General features: G+C 37.9%; 1 protein-coding gene across 5 annotated transcripts in view; it reads right to left on the reverse strand.

The window, feature by feature from the left end:
- The window catches only part of LOC131060228 (vacuolar protein sorting-associated protein 32 homolog 2), a 71,511-nt gene extending 51,099 nt beyond the window's left edge, over positions 1-20,412 (reverse strand). For 3 of the 5 annotated variants that reach the window (XM_057993399.2, XM_057993398.2, XM_057993400.2), the window contains exon 1: positions 20,126-20,393. In XM_057993399.2, coding sequence (XP_057849382.1) covers positions 20,126-20,197 — 72 coding nt within the window. In that variant the 5' untranslated portion in view covers positions 20,198-20,393. Of the gene's footprint in view, positions 1-15,894; positions 15,995-20,125 lie in introns of all 5 variants that reach the window. The other 2 variants (XM_057993401.2, XM_057993397.1) reach the window with 2 other exon arrangements.
- Positions 20,413-20,672: the final 260 nt, after the last annotated feature.

Genomic DNA, 20,672 nt, shown 5'->3' on the forward strand with positions numbered 1-20,672 from the left:
CAAACACCTAGAAGGAATGTTTGAAATCAATAACATCAGTCGGGCTCTTACTCTGAGGTAGCAACTTCTTCAAATCAAGATGAGCAAGGGAGATTCAGTCATGTCCTTCTTCATGAAAATTTTAGAATTGAAGGACCAGCTCAGCTCCCTTGGAAGTAAAGTAGTGGACAAGGATGTTATCATGATTGCATTAAATGGTCTCTCAGATTCTTGGGATCCATTTATTCAAAGCATAAGCGGAAGAGCTGAATTTCCCTCCTTTGATCGCCTCCGATCTGATTGCATTCAAGAGGAATCTTGCCTAGCTGCAAGAGGAATGCTCAAAGGCACTCATGGAGGTGACCATCATGTGTTTGCATCTCAACATGTCAAAAGAAAGGGTGATCATTGGAAGAAGAACAACTTCAAAAGAGATAGAGACTTCAGATCTCCTACTGCTTATGATTCAAGAAAGAAGCCAAGGGATCTTTCACATGTCCGTTGCTTCAGATGCGATAAGTTTGGACACTATGCTAAAGAATGTCAGAATCTGCCCAAGCAAGGAGAAGCGAACCTGAATGAAGTTGCAGATTCGAAGGATAACGAAGACTTCCTTTTCATTTTTGCCTTATCTAGCCATGTGTGAACTGACAGCAACACTTGGTTGATAGACAGTGGTGCATCCAGACATATCACGGGATACCGGGAGCACATCTCAAACTTAATGGAGAAAGAGTCCAATCTTCATGTGGTAATTGGTGATGATGCTCAGTATTCGGTAAGAGGTTTTGTCAATACTTCCTTAAATTTAGAATATGGTATCTCCTTGCATCTTAGTGATATTTTATTTGTTCCTGGAATTAAAAGAAATTTAGTCTCTATTTCTGCCCTAGAAGATAATGGTTATCAAATAGCATTTTCTGAGGGTAAAGTAAATTTAGAATATGGTATCTCCTTGCATCTTAGTGATATTTTATTTGTTCCTGGAATTAAAAGAAATTTAGTCTCTATTTCTGCGCTAGAAGATAAAGGTTATCAAATAGCATTTTCTGAGGGTAAAGTACTTGCTTGGCCTAATGAATCTAGTTTTAAATCTGCTCGTGTTATTGGAAATAGATATGATAGTTTGTATAAGCTTTCAGCTACTCCTGTTTGAGCACTCATCCATGAAGCTCCCGAATCTAGCGAGCTATGGCATAGAAGGCTTGGCCACCTTCACTTTCAGGCACTTCCCTCACTTGAAAAGATGGTTAAAGGTGTGCCTAAACTTAGTTATTTTCATGATGATACTTGCAAAGGTTGTGCATTAGGTAAGAACACTAAGAGTCCATTTCATAAAAGTGAAAGTAGAGCTAAGAAAAAATTAGCACTTGTTCATTCTGATCTATGTGGACCCATGTTTGTTCCTTCATCTAGCGGATTTCTATACTATGTTACATTTATAGATGATTTTTCTAAAAAGACTTGGATTTACTTTCTAAAATCTAAAGAATCTAATGAAGTGCTAAGTAGGTTTAAAGAATTTAAAGCCCTAGCTGAAAATATGTCTGGTAAAAGGATTAAAGTGTTAAGATCTGACAATGGAGGTGAATACACCTCAAGTAGTTTCAGTGACTTTTGTGTAGAGACAGGAATTAAGAGGGAGTTTTGCGTTCCCTACAATCCTCAACAAAATGGTGTGGCTAAACGAAAGAATAGAGCCATTGTTGAAGCAGCTAAAGCAATGATTCATGATCAGGATCTGCAGACTTCCTTATGGGCCGAAGCATCCAAGACTGCAGTATACATTCAGAACAGATGCCCTCACCGTGTCCTGAAGAACATGACTCTTGAAGAGGCTTTTACTGGAGTCAAACCGGATATCAGTCACCTAAGGATCTTTGGAAGTCCTGTCTATGTTCATGTGCCGAAGGAAAAGAGAACTAAGCTAGAGCTATCCGGGAAGAAAGGTATCCTTGTTGGGTACAATGAATCCTCCAAAGCATTCCGTATCTACATTCCAGGACAAAGGTATATTGAGGTAAGTAGAGATGTTACGTTTGAAGAAAATATTGCTTTTAAGAAATCTAAAGGTTCCCTTGTCAATGATGATAAAGAGGTTAATGATAATCAACACATGGATATTGATACTAACCCTGAGATTCAGAATGAGTCTATTGAGCCTCCCGAACCTGTTGAGCATGGTGATCCTCCTGAGCCTTTAGATCCAACTGATTGGTCCTAGAGATATTGCAGTTAGAAAGAAAAGGCCACGTTGGGTTAGGAGCACAATTCAAGAAGTAGAAAAGTTTGCAGCTCCTAGTGGCACTTTCAGATAAAGTAGGAGACCTCAAAAGTTCTCCAACTATGTTGCACTGATGTGCAACATCATTGAGACTGAACCATCCAGCATAGAAGAAGCTATGAACCAGCAAGCATGGAAATTAGCTATGGACGAAGAGTATAGAGAAATATAAAGCTAGATTTGTAGCTCGTGGTTTTTCTCAAAAGGAAGGCATAGATTATAAAGAAACATTTGCTCCTGTTGCTAGATATACTTCTATTAGAACTATTATAGCCATTGTTGCAGCTAAGGGTTGGAAGTTACATCAGATGGATGTAAAGACTGCCTTTCTTAATGGTGTCATTGAGGAAGAAGTCTATATTGAGCAACCAAAAGGATATGAGACTCATAATAAAGAATCACATGTATGCATATTAAAGAAAGCTCTTTACAGCCTCAAGCAAGCTCCTCGAGCTTGGTATGAAAGAATTGATAAGTACTTGGTTAGTTTAGGGTTTTGTAAGAATGAAGTTGATCCTAACATTTACTTTAAAGTATTTAATGCTGAAATGCTAATTTTGGTTTTATATGTGGATGATTTATTCCTAACTAATGAAGATAGTCTCATCATTAGGTGTCAGAAAGAATTAGCTACTGAGTCTAATGCATTACTTTCTAGGGTTAGAAGTGTGGCAAAGACCTAATGAAATTATTCTAAGTCAAGGAAAACATACTGTTGATATTTTGAAGAGATTTGGAATGTTGGATTGCAAACCTATGTCTACTCCTATGGAAACTAACTTGAAGAAATTCAGTTTATCTGCAGCTAACTCTGAATTTGCAGATACTTTTGAGTACAGACAATTGATTGGATCATTGATGTATCTAGTTAACACTAGACCAGACATTTGTTATGCAATGAGTGCACTTAGCCAGTTTATGAACAAGCCAAAGCATGTTCACCTTATTGCAGCAAAACATATTCTGAGATACTTGCGTGGAGCTGTTGGCTATGAGCTAAAATATCCAATCAACACTTATGTTACCTTGGAAGGCTACTCAGATTCTGATTGGGCAGGAAGTGTTACCGATAGGAAGAGCACTTCAGGTATCTGTTTCAGTTTGGGTTCTGCTGTGATTTCTTAGGCCAGCAGGAAACAGTCCTCTGTAGCCTTGAGCAGTGCAAAAGTTGAGTATATTGCATCGAGAGAAGCAGTGTGGCTTCGAAAGCTTCTTGCTGGGTTATTTGGACAACCTTGGGAACCCACAGTTATTCATTGTGATAATCAAAGTTGTATTAAAATGTCTGCTAATCCTGTGTTTCATGACAGATCAAAACATGTGGAAACCCACTATCACTATCTTCGTGATATGGTACAAAGAGGTGCCTTACAGCTGAAATATGTCAGCACTGATGAGCAGGTTGCAGACATTCTCACCAAGCCCCTTGCTTGTGTGAAGTTTGAATACTTCAGAGATAGGCTTGGAATTGTGGAGAATCCAGCTATGACTGAGAGGGAGTCTCAGTCTCAGTGATGCATTAAGTTGCATCTTCCACCCTTTGCGGGCAATGCATGGTGGAGTCACTCTCTGCGGGCAATGCAAGGTGACGGTATTTCCTTCTCTGGGAGAAGGTTGAGGTGAAAGACCTCTTCCACCCTCTGCGGGCAATGCAAGGTGGATCCATCCTCTGTGGGCAATGCAAGATGGAAAGTTTTGTTGTTTTCTTGCAGGTTACTTTTTCATCCTCTGCGGGCAATGTAAGATGAAGAAGTCCATGATGCATGATTACACTATTTGCTAGAATCCTCCCTAGCTAAGAGGGAGTGTTGAAAACAGATAGCTAGTTCGGATTATATGAGCAAATAAAATGATCAAATGCATCTATATTGGACTGGGCCCAAAACTGTTTTATTGTAACTTGTAAACAGGGCAGGTCCTATTTGGGCAATTGATTTAACTTGTAAATTGTATATGGGTCCTGACCCATATGTAACTTGTAAATTTAAAATTACATCTTGGCGCCAAAATATGCAAGGCCGACCAAGGTTTATTGTTGACATGAATTCATATATAAGTAAGATGATTTGAGAATCACAAATCATCAATCACAAACGAATATATATCTCTCTACCCTATGCGATCTACTTCCAGCTGCAATCATCATCATCAGCAAAAGGATATTCATCAAGTGTGAGCGAACTTCAGCGAATTGGTTTCCTGTTGAAGCGAATCTGATCTAGGAGTGCAAATCTGTCCTAGGGCATCCAAACCTCATATACTCTGTTCATGCTAGGCAAACTAACTCAGGGACAAGCGAACATCAAGTCTGAATTGCCGAACCTAATTCAGACTGGGCAAAGCACATTGGGTCTGTCAAATTCTTTTTCAATTTGGTTGACAGTGATCTGCACTCACAGATAAGTTCACTCTCATTGTTGTGTGGCCTAAAGAGGGTAGCTATCGTAATCTACCACTGAGTTAATTATAATCAGATCTGAATCTTGTTGCTGGGTTTTTCCTCGAAGAGGGAGGTTTTCCCAGGGTATATGTGTGTTATGTGTTTACTTTACCTTGCACTCTTATTTCCTGTTAATTAATGTAAATCTGATTGCTAAAATTAGCAGACACATGGGGGTTATATAGTGTTAACCCCAGCTTCTGACAGCACGTCAAAAGACTGAATATTGAGGGAGATATTAATATTTTAGTGGTTAAGTTATTTAATTATCTTATATGGATATTATAATGTCATAGAGTGACTTTATTAAAATTAAAAGCCACTTAAATATTATAAAGTGATTTTTTTTAAATCGCTTAAGTGAATTTGGACGCCCAAAAGTGAATTTAACTATAGAAAGTGAATTAAATACATTTAAATGTATTTAAATGACATTGGGCATACCTTTTTGGGAATTTGTGACATTTGGGGTTATAAGCAATTCAACCTCAATTCATTATTGATTATTTGACATTGCTTGATTTTGCTATGTGGAATTCTTTGACAAGGGTTTCAGAGGTTTTGCCATTGGAGAACAATAATTCTTCATGCATCTGTGATTTTGAGGCTGTGAAAGATCAGCTGAATTATTGCAATTGTGAGGCTTCATCTAGGAGACTTATAGTGCTTCATCAAAAGTTATTTCCTTCAATTATTTGCAGGTTTTTGAATAAGGGAAGGGGCATTCAGGTTTAGACGCCCCAATTTGTAGCATTTTCAATCCAATAAGCCAGTGTACCATCTCTCTTGTTGGCCATACATTTTCTAGCTTGGCACGTGGGATCCAGAATAGGGACGTTTTGTTCTGGAGGGCTGAAATGCCTTCCTTCTTGCATTTCGGTTGCACCATTCCCAACGCCTAGCACATAAAGGTTATTCCATCTCTTTCCCAGCTTAGAGAAATTGCATTTTGGAGTTGTGTACCTTGTTTTGTCAGTTTCACAGTTTTGGCTGGCAAGTTCCAGAATTTTCTTATTTAAATAATCCGAGGACCTCCGGGTATGTTTTATGTATTAGTTTCAATTGTAGCAATTACTTGATACTTAATATAGTTGCAGTTGCTCTATACTTATTGTCAATTCAGTTTTGTGTGCATTTCTTGCTTGGCACACTTGTTATTTTTTACTTAAAATTCTTCAAAACCTTTGAAAATGCAAAAACAAGACAGCGTTTGAATTAGTAGAAGAGTTAGAACCAACAAAGTTCTTACAATGATATCAGAGCTCTGATCCTGCCTTCCTGGAGAGTTAGAAGTTCTTATGCATCAGTATCAGATTGGGCCTCACATGTTTTACACACGCAGGAGACCTTGTTTACAAGAAAACCAGGATCAATTTGAGGAGATATCATTGGGAATCATTGAGATCACGCGGTTGACATTTGAGTGACCCGCACTCTTGCATTGTTTCAGTCATGGGAAAGATGAAGTCCATTAGGGAACTTATCGTAGAAGTCATGCAGGCTTTCCAAAACTATGATAAGAACCTAACAAGTCTTCTACAACATCCGGATTGTTTGCAAAGAAAAGGAAAACACATGCTAATGCAAATGATTTTACCAATACAAAAGATGCATTAAGGAGGAAGTCCTTGGAGATGTTGAAAACATGAGACAAAGGTATGACAATAATTCTGATTTTTGCAACTGCAACCAAACTATTGAGCATAAAATCATGATGTAGATGTGATGGTACATGAGGAAAATGATGAGGAAGGATCTACAAATATTGGCGCACAAATTGGAAGTGTCAAAGTTGAAGAATGTGCAGAAAATATAAGTCCTAATAATTCTGATTTTATGAACAGCAGTCCATTACCTTCACAAGATCATAAGGTGACAAATAAATCACATGAAGATGACCATGCTATGGAGTCTCCTAACATTAGCATTGAAGTTTTGAATGCTGAATGTGAAGGTTGTATTGTGGATTCAAGCCACAAACAGTCTGATGTTGTATATCAGACCTTAGAAAACGAGCTAGAAGGTTCATATGTTGACATGGAAATGGAAGTGTGTGAAGATACCATCATATCAATAGCTTCTACCTTGCCAATTAAGCCATCTGATGAGGTGCTTAGCAGTAGTACCTTGGATGTTGATGTGTGCACTGATGATAGCACACAAGTTTCTGCTAATCATGAGGTGAGTGATGTGGATACAGCCTCATATCACAGTGTAGATTTTGGGTCAGAACACTTGCATGGGAGTCATTGGTTTCAGAGTCATCATCATTTGGTTGGACAACTTAAGGTTAATGATGGCATGATTGCCACAACCTTAGAGCACTTTGATGTTGCTCGTTAGATGTTGGCTACGTTTGGTTGGGATACTCCTCTATCAGATGAGCACATTGATAGTGGCCTTTCACTTGCAGAGTTCCATTCACTACGAGAAGCCATTGGGGTAATGAAACATAATTACTTGCAGCTACTTGCTGATAGGGACTTTCTTCTCGAGTGGGTTTGTATTTGCTATGATGCACTGAAGGGGAAGGAAGAGGAGGTTGACGAGCTCACTCATGAGCTTGAGGTGACTACGGACTCATTGGAGGGTACCTAGTTGGCCCTTCAGGAGTCACGGTCACGGTTAGAGGAGTTTACCGTGGAGTTGAGCCGAGCACAGTCTTCACCATCTGCAGTTACAGTACAGTTTCCTATAATGGCAGTTGGTGATGATTTGATATCCACGGGTTGTAGTGTGGATGTGGCTACATCCATCACCAATACAAGTGCAGTAGTCTCGGATGGGATGAGTAGTTTGGTTGAGAGTAGCGGAGAACCACATGTTGCATCAAGTTCTCCCAAGGTTAGTACTATGACAAATGATGTTGGTCAAATTGTTGATAGCTCTTGTGTGGCAATGGTGGATTCTCCTAAGAGTTGTGTGTTAGTTCACAATGTTACTCCATCATCTTCACAAGGGACTCGCAGAGTGTCATCTAGTTGGGAGTATAGTTCTCATGTAGATTTGTTTCCCTCTCTTGGAAGCAAATCTATTACTTCATCTCATTCGAATAATTCCGAATGCCAGCTTGTTATGTCGTAGAGTCGATGCAATCAACTTAAGGTTGCAGAAGAAAAGGTTGATTATGCCTCATATTGTATTTACTGCACGGATTCGTTTATTGAATACCTGTTTGAGAGTGCAAAGTTTTAGGAGGGACCGTTTGGAGTCACTAAGGATTCTCATCCGAGGTTCATGCGGCATTCAGCATTTGGTGGGAGCGATTGTAGATACTCTGACTACAATGCTTCCTCATAGAGATTTTGTGAGTGGGATTGCAGAGAGGGTTACCAGAGCCCCTGCCCAATCAGCTATTCGAGGTCAGAGATTGGAGCCATCTCCTGATTCCAGAGTTGTCAGTGATGAGCCATTGACAGAGGTTGGATCTTTCTACCGTAACTACACAGTGAGGAGTGCTCATCATTTTTCTTTTGATCCACATGTGGAGGACTTGATGATGCATCAGTGTGGACTGGCTCCAGGAGTATACCATCCTTGGTGGGATGGGTATTCACCATCTTCAATAGATGGAATCAACAGCTGCAAGTTGGTGGGGGACTACATGAAGAGTCAGCACATCCATGGCAATTTAGTAGAGGATGGAGATAGTGGTTATGATACAGACACCTCCAGGAGTTCTTATCTCCACAGTACAGATGGATGTGAGTCTCGGTTGCATTGGGACACAGATGGCGACAGGGTTAGCACTACAGTTTGGGTGGGTCCTATTCGTTGGCTTCACCACTTCTGGTATGGTGAAGTTGGGATCAGTGTCGAGCAGCAGAAGTCTGGGGATATTCATTTTGGCAGTCTTCTATTCACGATTTGGGATCCTGGCATTCAGCCGAGCATTAAGTATAGTGTTGGGATTCTTTGGGTACATCGGGATTCCAAACAGGGTTTGTTTGCCGCATACAGGTAAACGATTAAAAGCAAAAAGTAAATGCACAGAACATAATGGAAATATATTAAATAACCAGTCTCTGTATTAATTCAACAGTCCATGTACATCAAGTTCTTATAACATTACATTAGACACGACTATCATGGTGATACTAAGAAGGAACGATATGCAATATATAATACCCGAAGGGGTGCGACCAACCGTCGCGTCCAATTGCCCTTCGGCACCCCTTCGAGACGACTAACTAACTAACCGCCCTAACTCATTATTATCGACGACAACAACCATAATATGACAACATAACATAATGATTATTCCCGACAACAGGGTTTACAGTTGAGTATCACAACATGTTCAGTGTGCTGAGAGTATACCAATTCATCCTTGGCCTTCTTGAACATCTTTTGGTGTTGAAGCACTATTCTTGTGCGCAGGGGTTGGGTAGTTGGCATGATGTTTGTCCTTGCACAATTGTGTTTATGTTGGTGCTACAGGGGTCGGTTGGAGATGTGTGGGACATTTCACAATTCATCTTTTGGACCTCTAGTGGAGTGGAGTTGCTTTGCAGTAGAGATTGCTTGAGGACAAGCAATTTCTAGGAGGGCGGACTATAATGTCCCCATTTTCATGAGCATCAGAGTTCAAGAGATTAGCCTATTATTTGGACTCTCGTAGGCTAATATGTTTGGATAGAGAGTCTCAATGGCAGTTAACGGAGATTATTGTCACTCCATGACTTCAGTTCAATCTCAGTTTCAGTTTCAGGCCTTTGTATATCAATGTTCAAGCGTAGTTGAGGAACTTGCTATTTATAGTAAGTCGATTTGGCAGTGAAGCTATTTTTAGTCAGGGCACCTAGACACATTGGGGTTATACAGTGTTGACCCCAGCTTCTGACGGCACGTCAAAAGACTGAATATTGACAGAGATATTAAAATTTTAGTGGTCAAGTTATTTAAAATTAAAGTCATAAAGTGACTTTATTAAAATTAAAAGCCACTTAAATATTATAAAGTGATTTTAACACTTAAGTGAATTTGGACGCCCAAAAGCAAATTAAACTATAGAAAGTGAATTAAATACATTTAAATGTATTTAAATGACATTGGGCGTACCTTCTTGGGAATTAGTGACATTTGGGGTTATAAGAGGAAAAAAGCAATTCAAACTCAATTCATTATTGATTATTTGGCATTGCTTGAATTTGCTCTGTGGAATTCTTTGGCAAGGGTTTCAGAGGTTTTGCTATTGGAGAGTGGTAATTTTTCATGGATCTATGATTTTGAGGCTATGAAAGATAAGCTGAATTATTGCAATTGTGAGGGCTTCAACAAGGGGTATTACTGTGCTTCATCAGAAGTTATTTCCTTCAGTTATTTGCAGGTTTTTGAATAAGGGAGGGGGAATTCAGGTTTAGACGCCCCAATTGGCAGCATTTTCAATCCAATAAGCCAATTGTACCATCTCTCTTGATGGTCGTACATTTTCCAGCTTGGCACGTGGGGTCCAGAATAGGGATATTTTGTTCTAGAGGGCTGAAACGCCTTCCTTCTTGCATTCTAGTTGCACCATTCCCAACGCCTAGCACATAAAGGTTATTCCATCTCTTTCCTAGATTGGAGAAATTGCATTCTGGACTTGTGCACCTTGTTTTGTCAGTTTCATAGTTTTGGCTGGCAAGTTCCAGAATTTTCTTATTTAAATAATCTGAGGACCTCCGGGTATGTTTTATGTATTAGTTTCAATTGTCGCAATTACTTGATACTTAATATAGTTGCAATTGCTCTATAATTCTTGTCAATTCAGTTTTGAGTGCATTTCTTGCTTGGCACACTTGTTATTTTTTGCTTAAAATTCTTCAAAACCTTTGAAAATACAAAAACAAGACCGTGTTTGCATTAGTAGAAGAGTTAGAACCAGCAGGGTTCTTACAAGTTTTTTGCAATGTTTTGATGAAACAATATGAAACAAAGCAAATATTGCATACAGCTAATACTGATAATAAACAATGAGTTTGTAACCCGAAATAGTAGTTTTAAGATTAGCTATAGGTCTGAATGATTACAAAATCTTAAAGGAATGCAACTTAGTACATCAAATACCTTACAAGATTATATTGGCATACCCGATTTGTCTGTCCTTGAATCTTGGAGTTGCACTGATTAGGAAGAAGTTTCCAAATCTGATTTGAAGTAGGCAACCAAGAAGGATATTCAGCAAACTAGATTGCTACTGCAGTATATCAAGTCCTTCCACCTTCAAGGGACTCCAACCAGCAAGGGAGTTTAATGCTTCAAGTTGCACAAAAAGACTCCCAACTCAAGACATCTAACCCTTGGGTTTTCCTTCAATGTATGGACTGCTCCTGATGACTGGTACAGCCTAGTCTAAGTATTGTATGCTATTGATAAATCTTCAAACCCACTGAAATCTTTAGTGAATGTGCTCAACTTCTGATTTTATTGACGATTGCAACTGAATCTCAGCTTCAAACTAATTTCCCTAACTCCAAATATCAAGAATGGTACAGCCAACCAAGCTAGCTGCTCACTCAAGAAACCCTCCTCAAAATGCACCAAATACACTTTAAATCTGATATTAAACTAACCAAAACTGAAAGTATTAACTTGTGCTTGCAGACCCAACTCTGAAATTGGTGATAGGTGTCTTCGTTTCACTTCAAACAAGTCTTTTAAGGGACGGCCTAACAAGCAAGAAGTTCACTCAGAAATTGATATCAAAATGCTTCCAAACTCTTCTAAACTAGTGTTTAACATACACAAATCTGCTGGTAGTGATGATATTCAATGACCCTAATATTGAAATGCAAATCAATGTCTCCTTTCCTCTCCAAACAAGCCAAAAAGAGGGCCACCACTCACACAAGCTGCTCACTCAGAAATTAGTTCTTGAAATGCTTCGAACCCTTCCAAATGTGGAGAATACTCATCCAAACTGCTGGAAATGAAGATTCTTACTAACCCCAAACTGAAAATGCATAAGAATGTCACTTTCCACTTCAACCAAGCCAAGAAGGGGTCGGCCAGCCTAGCAAGCAGCACACTCAGATTTTAACCAGCAAAATAATCTTCCAACTGTTTCCTATGAAGCCCAAATGAAATTCCTACAAATGGAATTCCCTTGCACACTCTGGGTTGGTCTTTGACAACTACAAGTATAATTACTCGTGAAGGTTTCCATCTTCACAAGCTCCTCAAAACTGGTCCAGCAAGCTCCTCTAAGGAGGCAAGGTAAAATAACAATAACATGTCTCCACCCTCTCACAAGTTTGCCTTCATATACTTTTCAAGAAGTGCGCCCAAATTAGGGTTTCCTTTCCCATCCTTAAAATAACCTATTATTACCTTTTTAATTTTTAAGATAAATTAGTCTTTTAAAAATCCTTCACTTTAATCCTTAAGTGAACTCATTCTCTCTCCTCAAGGGTGGCTAGCAAGAAGGCGCCTCACTCTCTCACTAGAATTAAGTCACTTTTAGGAAGTGTTTTGATTGACTTTAATATACTTTTAAATTGGCAACTTGGTGAAAATATAATTGTTAACCGATTCCACCAAGTTTACTCTAGAGTGCAATCTGAAACGAGAATAATCACCAAATCAAGTGTCCTCTATCCATATCATTAGTCTACGAGGATTCGTTAATAGACTAACCCTGAATACCGAACTGGCTAGGATGAGGGGACATTACACCAATACTTACTTTGATGCTAACAGGAAGACTCCATCTTCAGCTATTTGGATCCTGATGGTGTGAAATGATTGTCAACGGATTGGAAGGACTTATTGACAATTGATTAGAACTTACAGGTGACAAAACTATGAAAAACGGCATGCACCATGAAAGTCTCTATCACCTCGAAAGCCTTGAAAATAGTGCATAGATTAGAAAGAGAATGTCATGATGGCAAACACTCTTTCATGACAAGCTCCTTGAGACACAATTGCTGCTAAAACTTGACAAACTTAATCTCCATCAATGGCTTGATGAAGATATCCACCACTTGGTCCTATATCCCAACAAACATAACTAATTGAAATCTTCTGAAACTCCAACAATTCACAAACTTCATGATATTTGATCTTGATATGCTCAATCCATGCATGAAAGACCAGATTGTTGGCAATTTGAAGAGCAATCTAATTGTCACAATGAATCATCAGCACTAATTCATTTGATGTTGAGCTATTCCAATGTACTCTACCTCTATTGTTGACTCCAAAACAATATTTTGCTTCTTAAAAGACGATGAGATCAATGAATCTACCAACATGAAGACAAACTATAGTAGACCTCTTGTCATCATGATCTCCTGCCCAATCTAAATTTGTGTAGCCATGGAGAATGCATTCACCTCCTCTCTTGACTCAGGTCCCAAATCAAAAGTACCCTTCACATATCTCAAGACACACATTGCAACTTTCTATGAATAATGTAGAGACTCTCTGCTAATACAACACATAACTCACAACATAATAGAAAATTATAAACACTTGTCAACTTTTATATTCATAACAGAATTTGTAAAACAAATTACATGAATGGCCTCGTATGGCCTCTCACTATTAATCTCTCTTTCTCTCCATTTCCTTTCCAGCTACATGCAGCTTCATGTTTGCCTTCAAATCTGCATCTTCTCCTCCCTTTTTTTCTTATTCTCCATGCTGCTGTATATATTTTAACTGCAGCCCCATTATCTTTGAATTTTTGTATTTTTGAAGCCCAAAACGGGTGCCTCTTTCTCTTCACCTCACATTCCCTTACCTCCCCTTCTTTCTTTTTAAAATTCCACATTGCCTTTCTCATTTAAATGCAAATTGCTGTTATGAGCAGTGCATTTTTTGAAATGAGTTAATTTTTTTAAAAGGTGATTAAACACCTTTTTGGGCTCTCAAACTAATTTTTCAAATTCAAGTGCCTCCAAATTATTTAGGCAATGGATAGATGATGCATAAAAAAGTAGAAATCATTAAATTAATTTCCATGATCTTCATAATACCTTGCTAGGAAGATTTGATAAATCGGTGCCTTGCAAGTGCGTAGGCGGATGCTGGAAAGTGACTTGTGATGTAACTTTTACTCGAAAGCTTCATTTTTCTCGAAAATTGGCCAAGATAAGTGTAAGAGCATCATAATGCTTCCCTCCAAAGGATTTTAATCCAGCCTTTATAAATTTTAAAATTCTCAAAAAACTGCCTTCAGCATATTCAAATTGTGTTCCAACGAAAATTTGAAATTAGCAAATTTTAAAATGAAAGCTTTTTTATGCTAAGAGATGACTAAAAACACCAAAGCAAACAAAAACACACACCAAATTGAGAAAACAAAACTTAATTTTTTTTGGTTGAGGATCACATGTGGACCCGAAAGCTCCTGCACCAGACACATCGCGTAAGAAAAATTTTATGAGCTTGGGCACACAAAATGGAGCTGAATGGTAAAACCATTCTTTTAGATTGTGAACAATTTAATGAACACAATCACTAAAATAGGTACATTACAACACTTCTTTGTTCTCTTCCAGCATTTGACTGGAACAACTCCCCTCTTCTTCTACCAAATCTGCTCCTCATTTCTTCCTCTTGTAGACCTATGTCCACCATTAATCGACCTCCTCGACCAAAAAAATTTATCCCATTCCAATTTATCTATACACAAATTGAGACAATTGATTCCATGGAAATTAAAGATTTCCATCTTCTCAACTATATTCACCACTTACCAATCTTCAACTCTCCAATTTTCATTTCCTCTCACCATATCAATGAAATACAGATCAACATCAACTTCATTACAAAATTCAGCAAAATGAAAGTTTACCTCTTTCTCCTTTGCATTCACTTCTTTTTCTTCTACACACTCATTTACTCCCTCATCTTCTTCCACTCTCACCACCTCATCTAAATGCAAATCAGCATCAACTGTCATTATAGAATTCTAAAAAATAAAACATTACCAATTTCTCCTCTACTTTTGCAACACCACCCATAGCTGCAACCTCTTTCTTTTTTTCTCCCGTGCCTTCCCAAAGACATGCTTCTACTGCAACTTCACTCACCATACTCTTCATGTCTTCATACAGATATGTTGTTGCAACTTCATCTTCTGCTACAATCTTCTCCTCTACTGCAATCTCACTTTTTGTTGCAACCTTTTCATCTCCCTCTGCACACATTGGTTCATCAACAACCAAACCCATGTCCTCTTCTTTCCTCTCCTCCACTACTTCTCTTGTTTCTCTCAAAACTCTCAACATCCTCTTCATTTCACTAATTCCATCCTTGTATTCTTTTTCTCTTTTGACAAGAACTGAAATCCCCAAAGGCTTTCCAACAAGCAACCTCATGCTTTTCCTCTTATTTGACATTTCATCAAACATTTTCTACACACTCTCAACATAAGACCTCTTCAAACTTACTTTTGCAACTTGCACATACACCCTGCAAAAAAAAAATCACATACATATTTATCATCTACCCAAGACATGCCTCTCTCTCTCTCTCTGTGCGCCTTCTACCCAACCTCAACCTTTATTGGAGGATAGCAACAAACTCATGCACTCCACCCACAGATCCTGGTGCTAGACTGCCTCACATTCGGCGCTCTGTCTACACGCTTAGGAACACCTGCTTTGATACCATTTAATGCAGAGATTCTCTGCTGCTACAACACATAACTCACAACATAAGAGAAAAATACAAACACTTGCCAACTTTTATTATTTATTCATAACAAAATTTGTAAAAAAAATTACATAAATGGCCTTTCATGGCCTCCCACTATTCATCTCTCTTTCTCTCCATTTCCTTTCCAACTTCATGTTTGCCTTCAAATCTGCATCTTCTCTTCCATTTTTTCTTATTCTCCATGCTGCTGTATATATTTTAACTGCAGCCCCATTATCTTTGAGTTTCTGTATTTTTAAAGCCCAAAATGGGTGCCTCTTTCTCTTCACCTCCCACTCCCTTACCTTACCTTCTTTATTTTTAAAATTCCACATTGCCTAGCTCATTTAAATACAAAGTTCTGTTTGAAGATAAAAATGAGCAGAACATTTTTTGAAATGAGTTAATTTTTTAAAAGGTGATCAAACACCTTTTTGGGCGTACCAAATAATTTTTTTTGTCTAATTTCAAATTCAAGTGCCTCCAAATTATTTATGCAATGGATAGATGAAGAATAGAGAAGTAAAAACCATTAAATTAATTTCCATGATCTCCATAATACCTTGCCAGAATGATTTGATCAAATTGGTGCTTTGCAACTGCGTAGACAGATGCTGGAAAATGACTTTTGATGTAACTTTTACTCGAAAGCTCCATTTTCCCTAAAAATTGGCCAAGATAAGTGAAATAGCATCATAATGGTTCCATCAAAAGAATTTTACTCCAGCCTTTATAAATTTTAAATTTTTAAAATTCTCATAAAACTGCCTGCAACATATTAAAATTGTGATCGAACAAAATTTTGAAATTGGCAACTTTGAACACATAAAAGCTTTTCTGATGTTGAGAGATGCCTGAAAACACCAAAACAAACCAAAACACACACCATAATTGAGAAAACAAAACTTAATTTTTTTGGTTGATGAGGATCACGCATGGACCCGAATACTCTTGTATCAAAGACTACCATGTAATTCTAGCACAAACCTGACCATTAATTCAAAACAAAAAAAAATATCAAGATGAAAACTGTCCCCTAGACTATAATATTTTGTGGATCTCGTTTGTCCCTATATCCTTTGTTAAATTTATACTAGGATCACACATTCACATCCTCTAACCTAAATATTATCAATAAATGTTTGGCATACTTTGACTATGACACGATACATATGTTCAAAACCTTCCAAACTTGTAAAGCTGGAAAATAGTGAAGAAACCAAAAATCTATCATCTCAAATTATAAGGTTAACTGCTTATTTGTTTCAAACTTTCAGTAATCAAAACAACATTGTTCTCTATTAGAATCAAATCATCCAACTTGAGAACAATAATGAGAATTTCCAACCAATCTTCCTAACACATTTTGAACTCCTTTACAAAGTTCTTGAAACCCATCTCCTAAAGATATCAACCAATCATCTCATACAATGCACGTGATACCTAAATCGAGCCATATAATTACATCTTCGATCTACAAACCAAATGTTTCTCTCATTCCTTCATGAATCCAAGAGGTTGCTTCATGGAGATCTCTTCCTTCAAATCATCATGAAGAAACACACTCTTTACATCCAATTGATGTACATGCCACTACATTGTTGCAACTACAAGAATTGTCTTCACTATAATGAACGTTGTAATTGAAGCAAAGGTCTCATTGTAATCGATGCCTTAAGTTTACAAATACCCCTTGGCTTCAAGTTGAGCTTTATGTTCCTTAGTTTCCCCTTCTAAAGTGAACTTGGTTCTAGAGACCTACTTGCAACCAGCGGTATTCTTACCTTTCATTATGTTGTGCAACTCCCAACTCTAGTTCTTCAAGAGAAAACAAAATTCATCATGAATTGCTGCATCCCAATGTGGATTGCCTTTGGCTTCCTATATGTCTCTAGATCATACAAGTCATGTACCTTAGCCATCAAAACATGGTTTGAAAACTATCTTCTTGCCTTTCGAGTATCTAGCACATCTACCTCAAATGGAATGTCACGAAGGACCTCCCTAGCCCATTTAAGCATTTTTCTACCACTACTAGAGGTTTTTGGCATCACTTGTGTAGTCTATTCCCCTTCTTCATCTCATCCAATGATTGTGCATTCCCCCCTTCATTTGTATTACCCGAATTCAACATCAAGGAATCTTGCATGGGAAAACATAATTTGGCACTAGTAGATTTGGAATCGTGGTGTTCTTACCATCTAGCCCATTCTCCCCTTCATCAAATACCACATCTCTATGGATGAGCACATTCTTAATCATTGGATCCCATACTCTCCATGCCTTGAATTCTTCAGAAAAACCGACAAAGATGCACCTTTGACTATTGACATCAAGTTTCTTCCTATTCTCATCAAGAACATGTGCTTAAGAAGCACACCCAAAGACTTTGAAGTGATAAAAGCAAAGCTTCTTGTGACTCCGTTTCTCTCGTGGAGTCAATTCCTTCACAAACTTTGTTGGCACTCATGTACCAACATAGTAAACACAATTCACCATTTCTACATAGGAAAGGGGTGTACAGCTACCTTGTTTCAAACAACACCTCCAGAATCAGGCAATCATCAGCTCAGCCTAGGTGAACTAACCTCATGGATCTTACCACAAACAGAAATTAATGGTTGAAGACCTTGGTCCAAGGAGTTTTCAGTAATTAAGGGTTCCTTACTCCAATCCTAGGAGAGACGATTTGGGATCGGATCAGATCCAGATGCACAGTTAGAAGGCAAGAACCCCGTTATGATGTTGAATACCCAAACTGTTGCAGATTTGAAGGGGACTGGAAACGAACCTGATACCTGTGGTCACCCAGACCCTCTCTAGCATCGTCATACTACAGATCTTGAGGCCAAACCATCACTATACTGGGAGTTTCACGCTATTACAACCATATATCTGCTGCCAGCTGACTGTACAGTGGATCTATGTAAGCAGAATTGACAGGTGGACTGAGGTTGACAGCCAGCTACTGAAGGCTGGTCAAGTCTTATGTAACCAGATTGAATACTGAATTTTGTTATATAACTATTTTGTTTCAGACTGCATAAATTGCTCAGATCTGTATTCTTTGTGTATTGTGACCTGAAAGTGGTATAAAGAAATTAAAATATAAAAATAAAAGTAGCAATGACAATTGGAGTTTATAAGCTACCTGATTTCAAACCATAGGGTCACTACATCCTCCTATTGAACTTTAAAAGCCACAATCTAAAGGCAGTGTCATTGCCAAAGAAATTAAAATATAAAAATAAAAGTAGCAATGACAATTGGAGTTTATAAGCTACCTGATTTCAAACCATAGGGTCACTACATCCTCCTATTGAACTTTAAAAGCCACAATCTAAAGGCAGTGTCATTGCCATGATGATGATTTGGGTTATGCCCCACCTGATATGCTCCCATGCTAAAGCAACTATCATTATAAAGGCCCAATCCATACTATCTTGGCACAATTCAGTATTGATCTTCATTTGCTTTTCTCTACCAATTTCAAGGGGTGGAAAGCTGTACAGAGCCAAGGGTCTGTACCATCTTCATGACAGAATGAGTGATATCTTGTTTAATCCAAAAAAATTTACTAATACTCTGCAATCAGGTCATTCACGTTTTAGTTTTACATTCAATTATCCTTGCCCTCTAAGTGTTGTTTATTAGATCCTTCTGCATCACTATAAATACTCCTTTGTCCCTTGATATTTTTAATCGAGATTAGAGCTCAGCTTAATGGACTGGTATGTGCGTTCCATGTAAATTTTGATGGAAAAGGAAAGTCATTGTTCAGCAATTCCCAAAAGAAAAAAAGAAAAAAATAATCAACTAATCAGTGCAAACCTAGTCACGATATGTGATTGCAAACATATTTCTCTACCAAACTATGCACAATATTCAAGAAAGCAAAAGGAGGAATGACCAAACAAAACAGAATTGAATTTTCAAAATAGGATACGACCATGTCATTTTTTGTTTTTCTTCTTTCAAATTTTGTCCATATCAGTACTTATGAACAGTTCAACTCCATCCCTATTCAAAAAAATTGTCTTACCCTAATCAAGCAAACTCCATCTGTATAGGGTTCTCCATCTTTTCTACCAAGCATGACTACCATTACCACCAGAAAACCATGCTAATCATCTTCATATTCAGGAAAAGCTTGAGCCACACTCTTTACAATTAAAGCAACAAAAATACACTCATGCAACACAGTTATTTTATAAAAAAGAACTCAAGCAGTCTCTCACGTAAGGTAAAAGTGCATCCCACTTCTCTACCAGACTAGATGCAACACTTAAAACTAAAAGAAAACAGAAGGCGAAAAAGAAAGCATATATATCTGTGTGTGTGTGTCCCAAATACAATACCAATATTTTCTTTGGGATTTTTTCATAATCTCTCCCTTTCTCTTTCATAACCAACTAAAATCATTTTTTTCCTTTTTAGTTTTCTCTTTTCTCTCATAATATGGCTATTAAGATGTCAATGTGCCAAAACAGTCTTTAATTTCACCATATGTACTAAAAAATAAAAATAAAATCGACCACAGGCCCAACTAGAACATTGAATCCTAAAATCGCCCTGGAATTAGTACCCTCCTCCATCCAGTGACATACACCAAAAGGGTATGATCATGAAGAGATATTAATAAAGCACGAAATCGAAGCCGATAAAACTTCGAATTCGTGCTAATTATATTACAAATTGCAAATGAATCCTACAGAAAGCAGACGCTTCCTAAATACATATTCTTATAGCAATTTGATATATATACACGAGGTAAAATAAGAAAATGTGCATACCTCATTGAGCTTGTCGAGAGTTGAGAGGGGCGTCGGCTCCTGTTTGGGTCTTCCGAAAATCCGGTTGAACATTCTGCTAGGGTTTCGACTGTTACTGCTGCGTATATAGCACGAGATTCTGATGTAGATTATGGGAGCGATAATGTATAGTCTAGATGATCTACGCCTATCTCTGGTTGCTTCCTGGATTTAAAAACGAAATGGCAGCTTGTTAAATTTCGCCTTCGCTTTTTCGTTATAAAATTTGGATAGTGTCACGAATGCGGGTCCCAGCTTTGAGTGTCGAAATAAAGAACCATCCATAATTCTAATCTTGGCTTTGTATTGAATGGTTGTTATTACTTGTACGCATTATGTTGATTAACAGCTAAGTTATGTGGTAATTAGCAATTGCATCTCCGTGTGTAATGGGTATGTTCGAGATATTAAGAAAAAAATTGGTCTATTATTTGCATAATAATGTGCTATACATGAGGCATTTATGGGGTACAAAGTAATATATGGGTAGAGAGAGAGATGGAAGAAGAAATATAGAGAGACTGAGATA

Source organism: Cryptomeria japonica, chromosome 9, assembly GCF_030272615.1.
Source record: "Cryptomeria japonica chromosome 9, Sugi_1.0, whole genome shotgun sequence".
In the NCBI taxonomy this organism is placed as follows: Eukaryota; Viridiplantae; Streptophyta; class Pinopsida; order Cupressales; family Cupressaceae; genus Cryptomeria; species Cryptomeria japonica.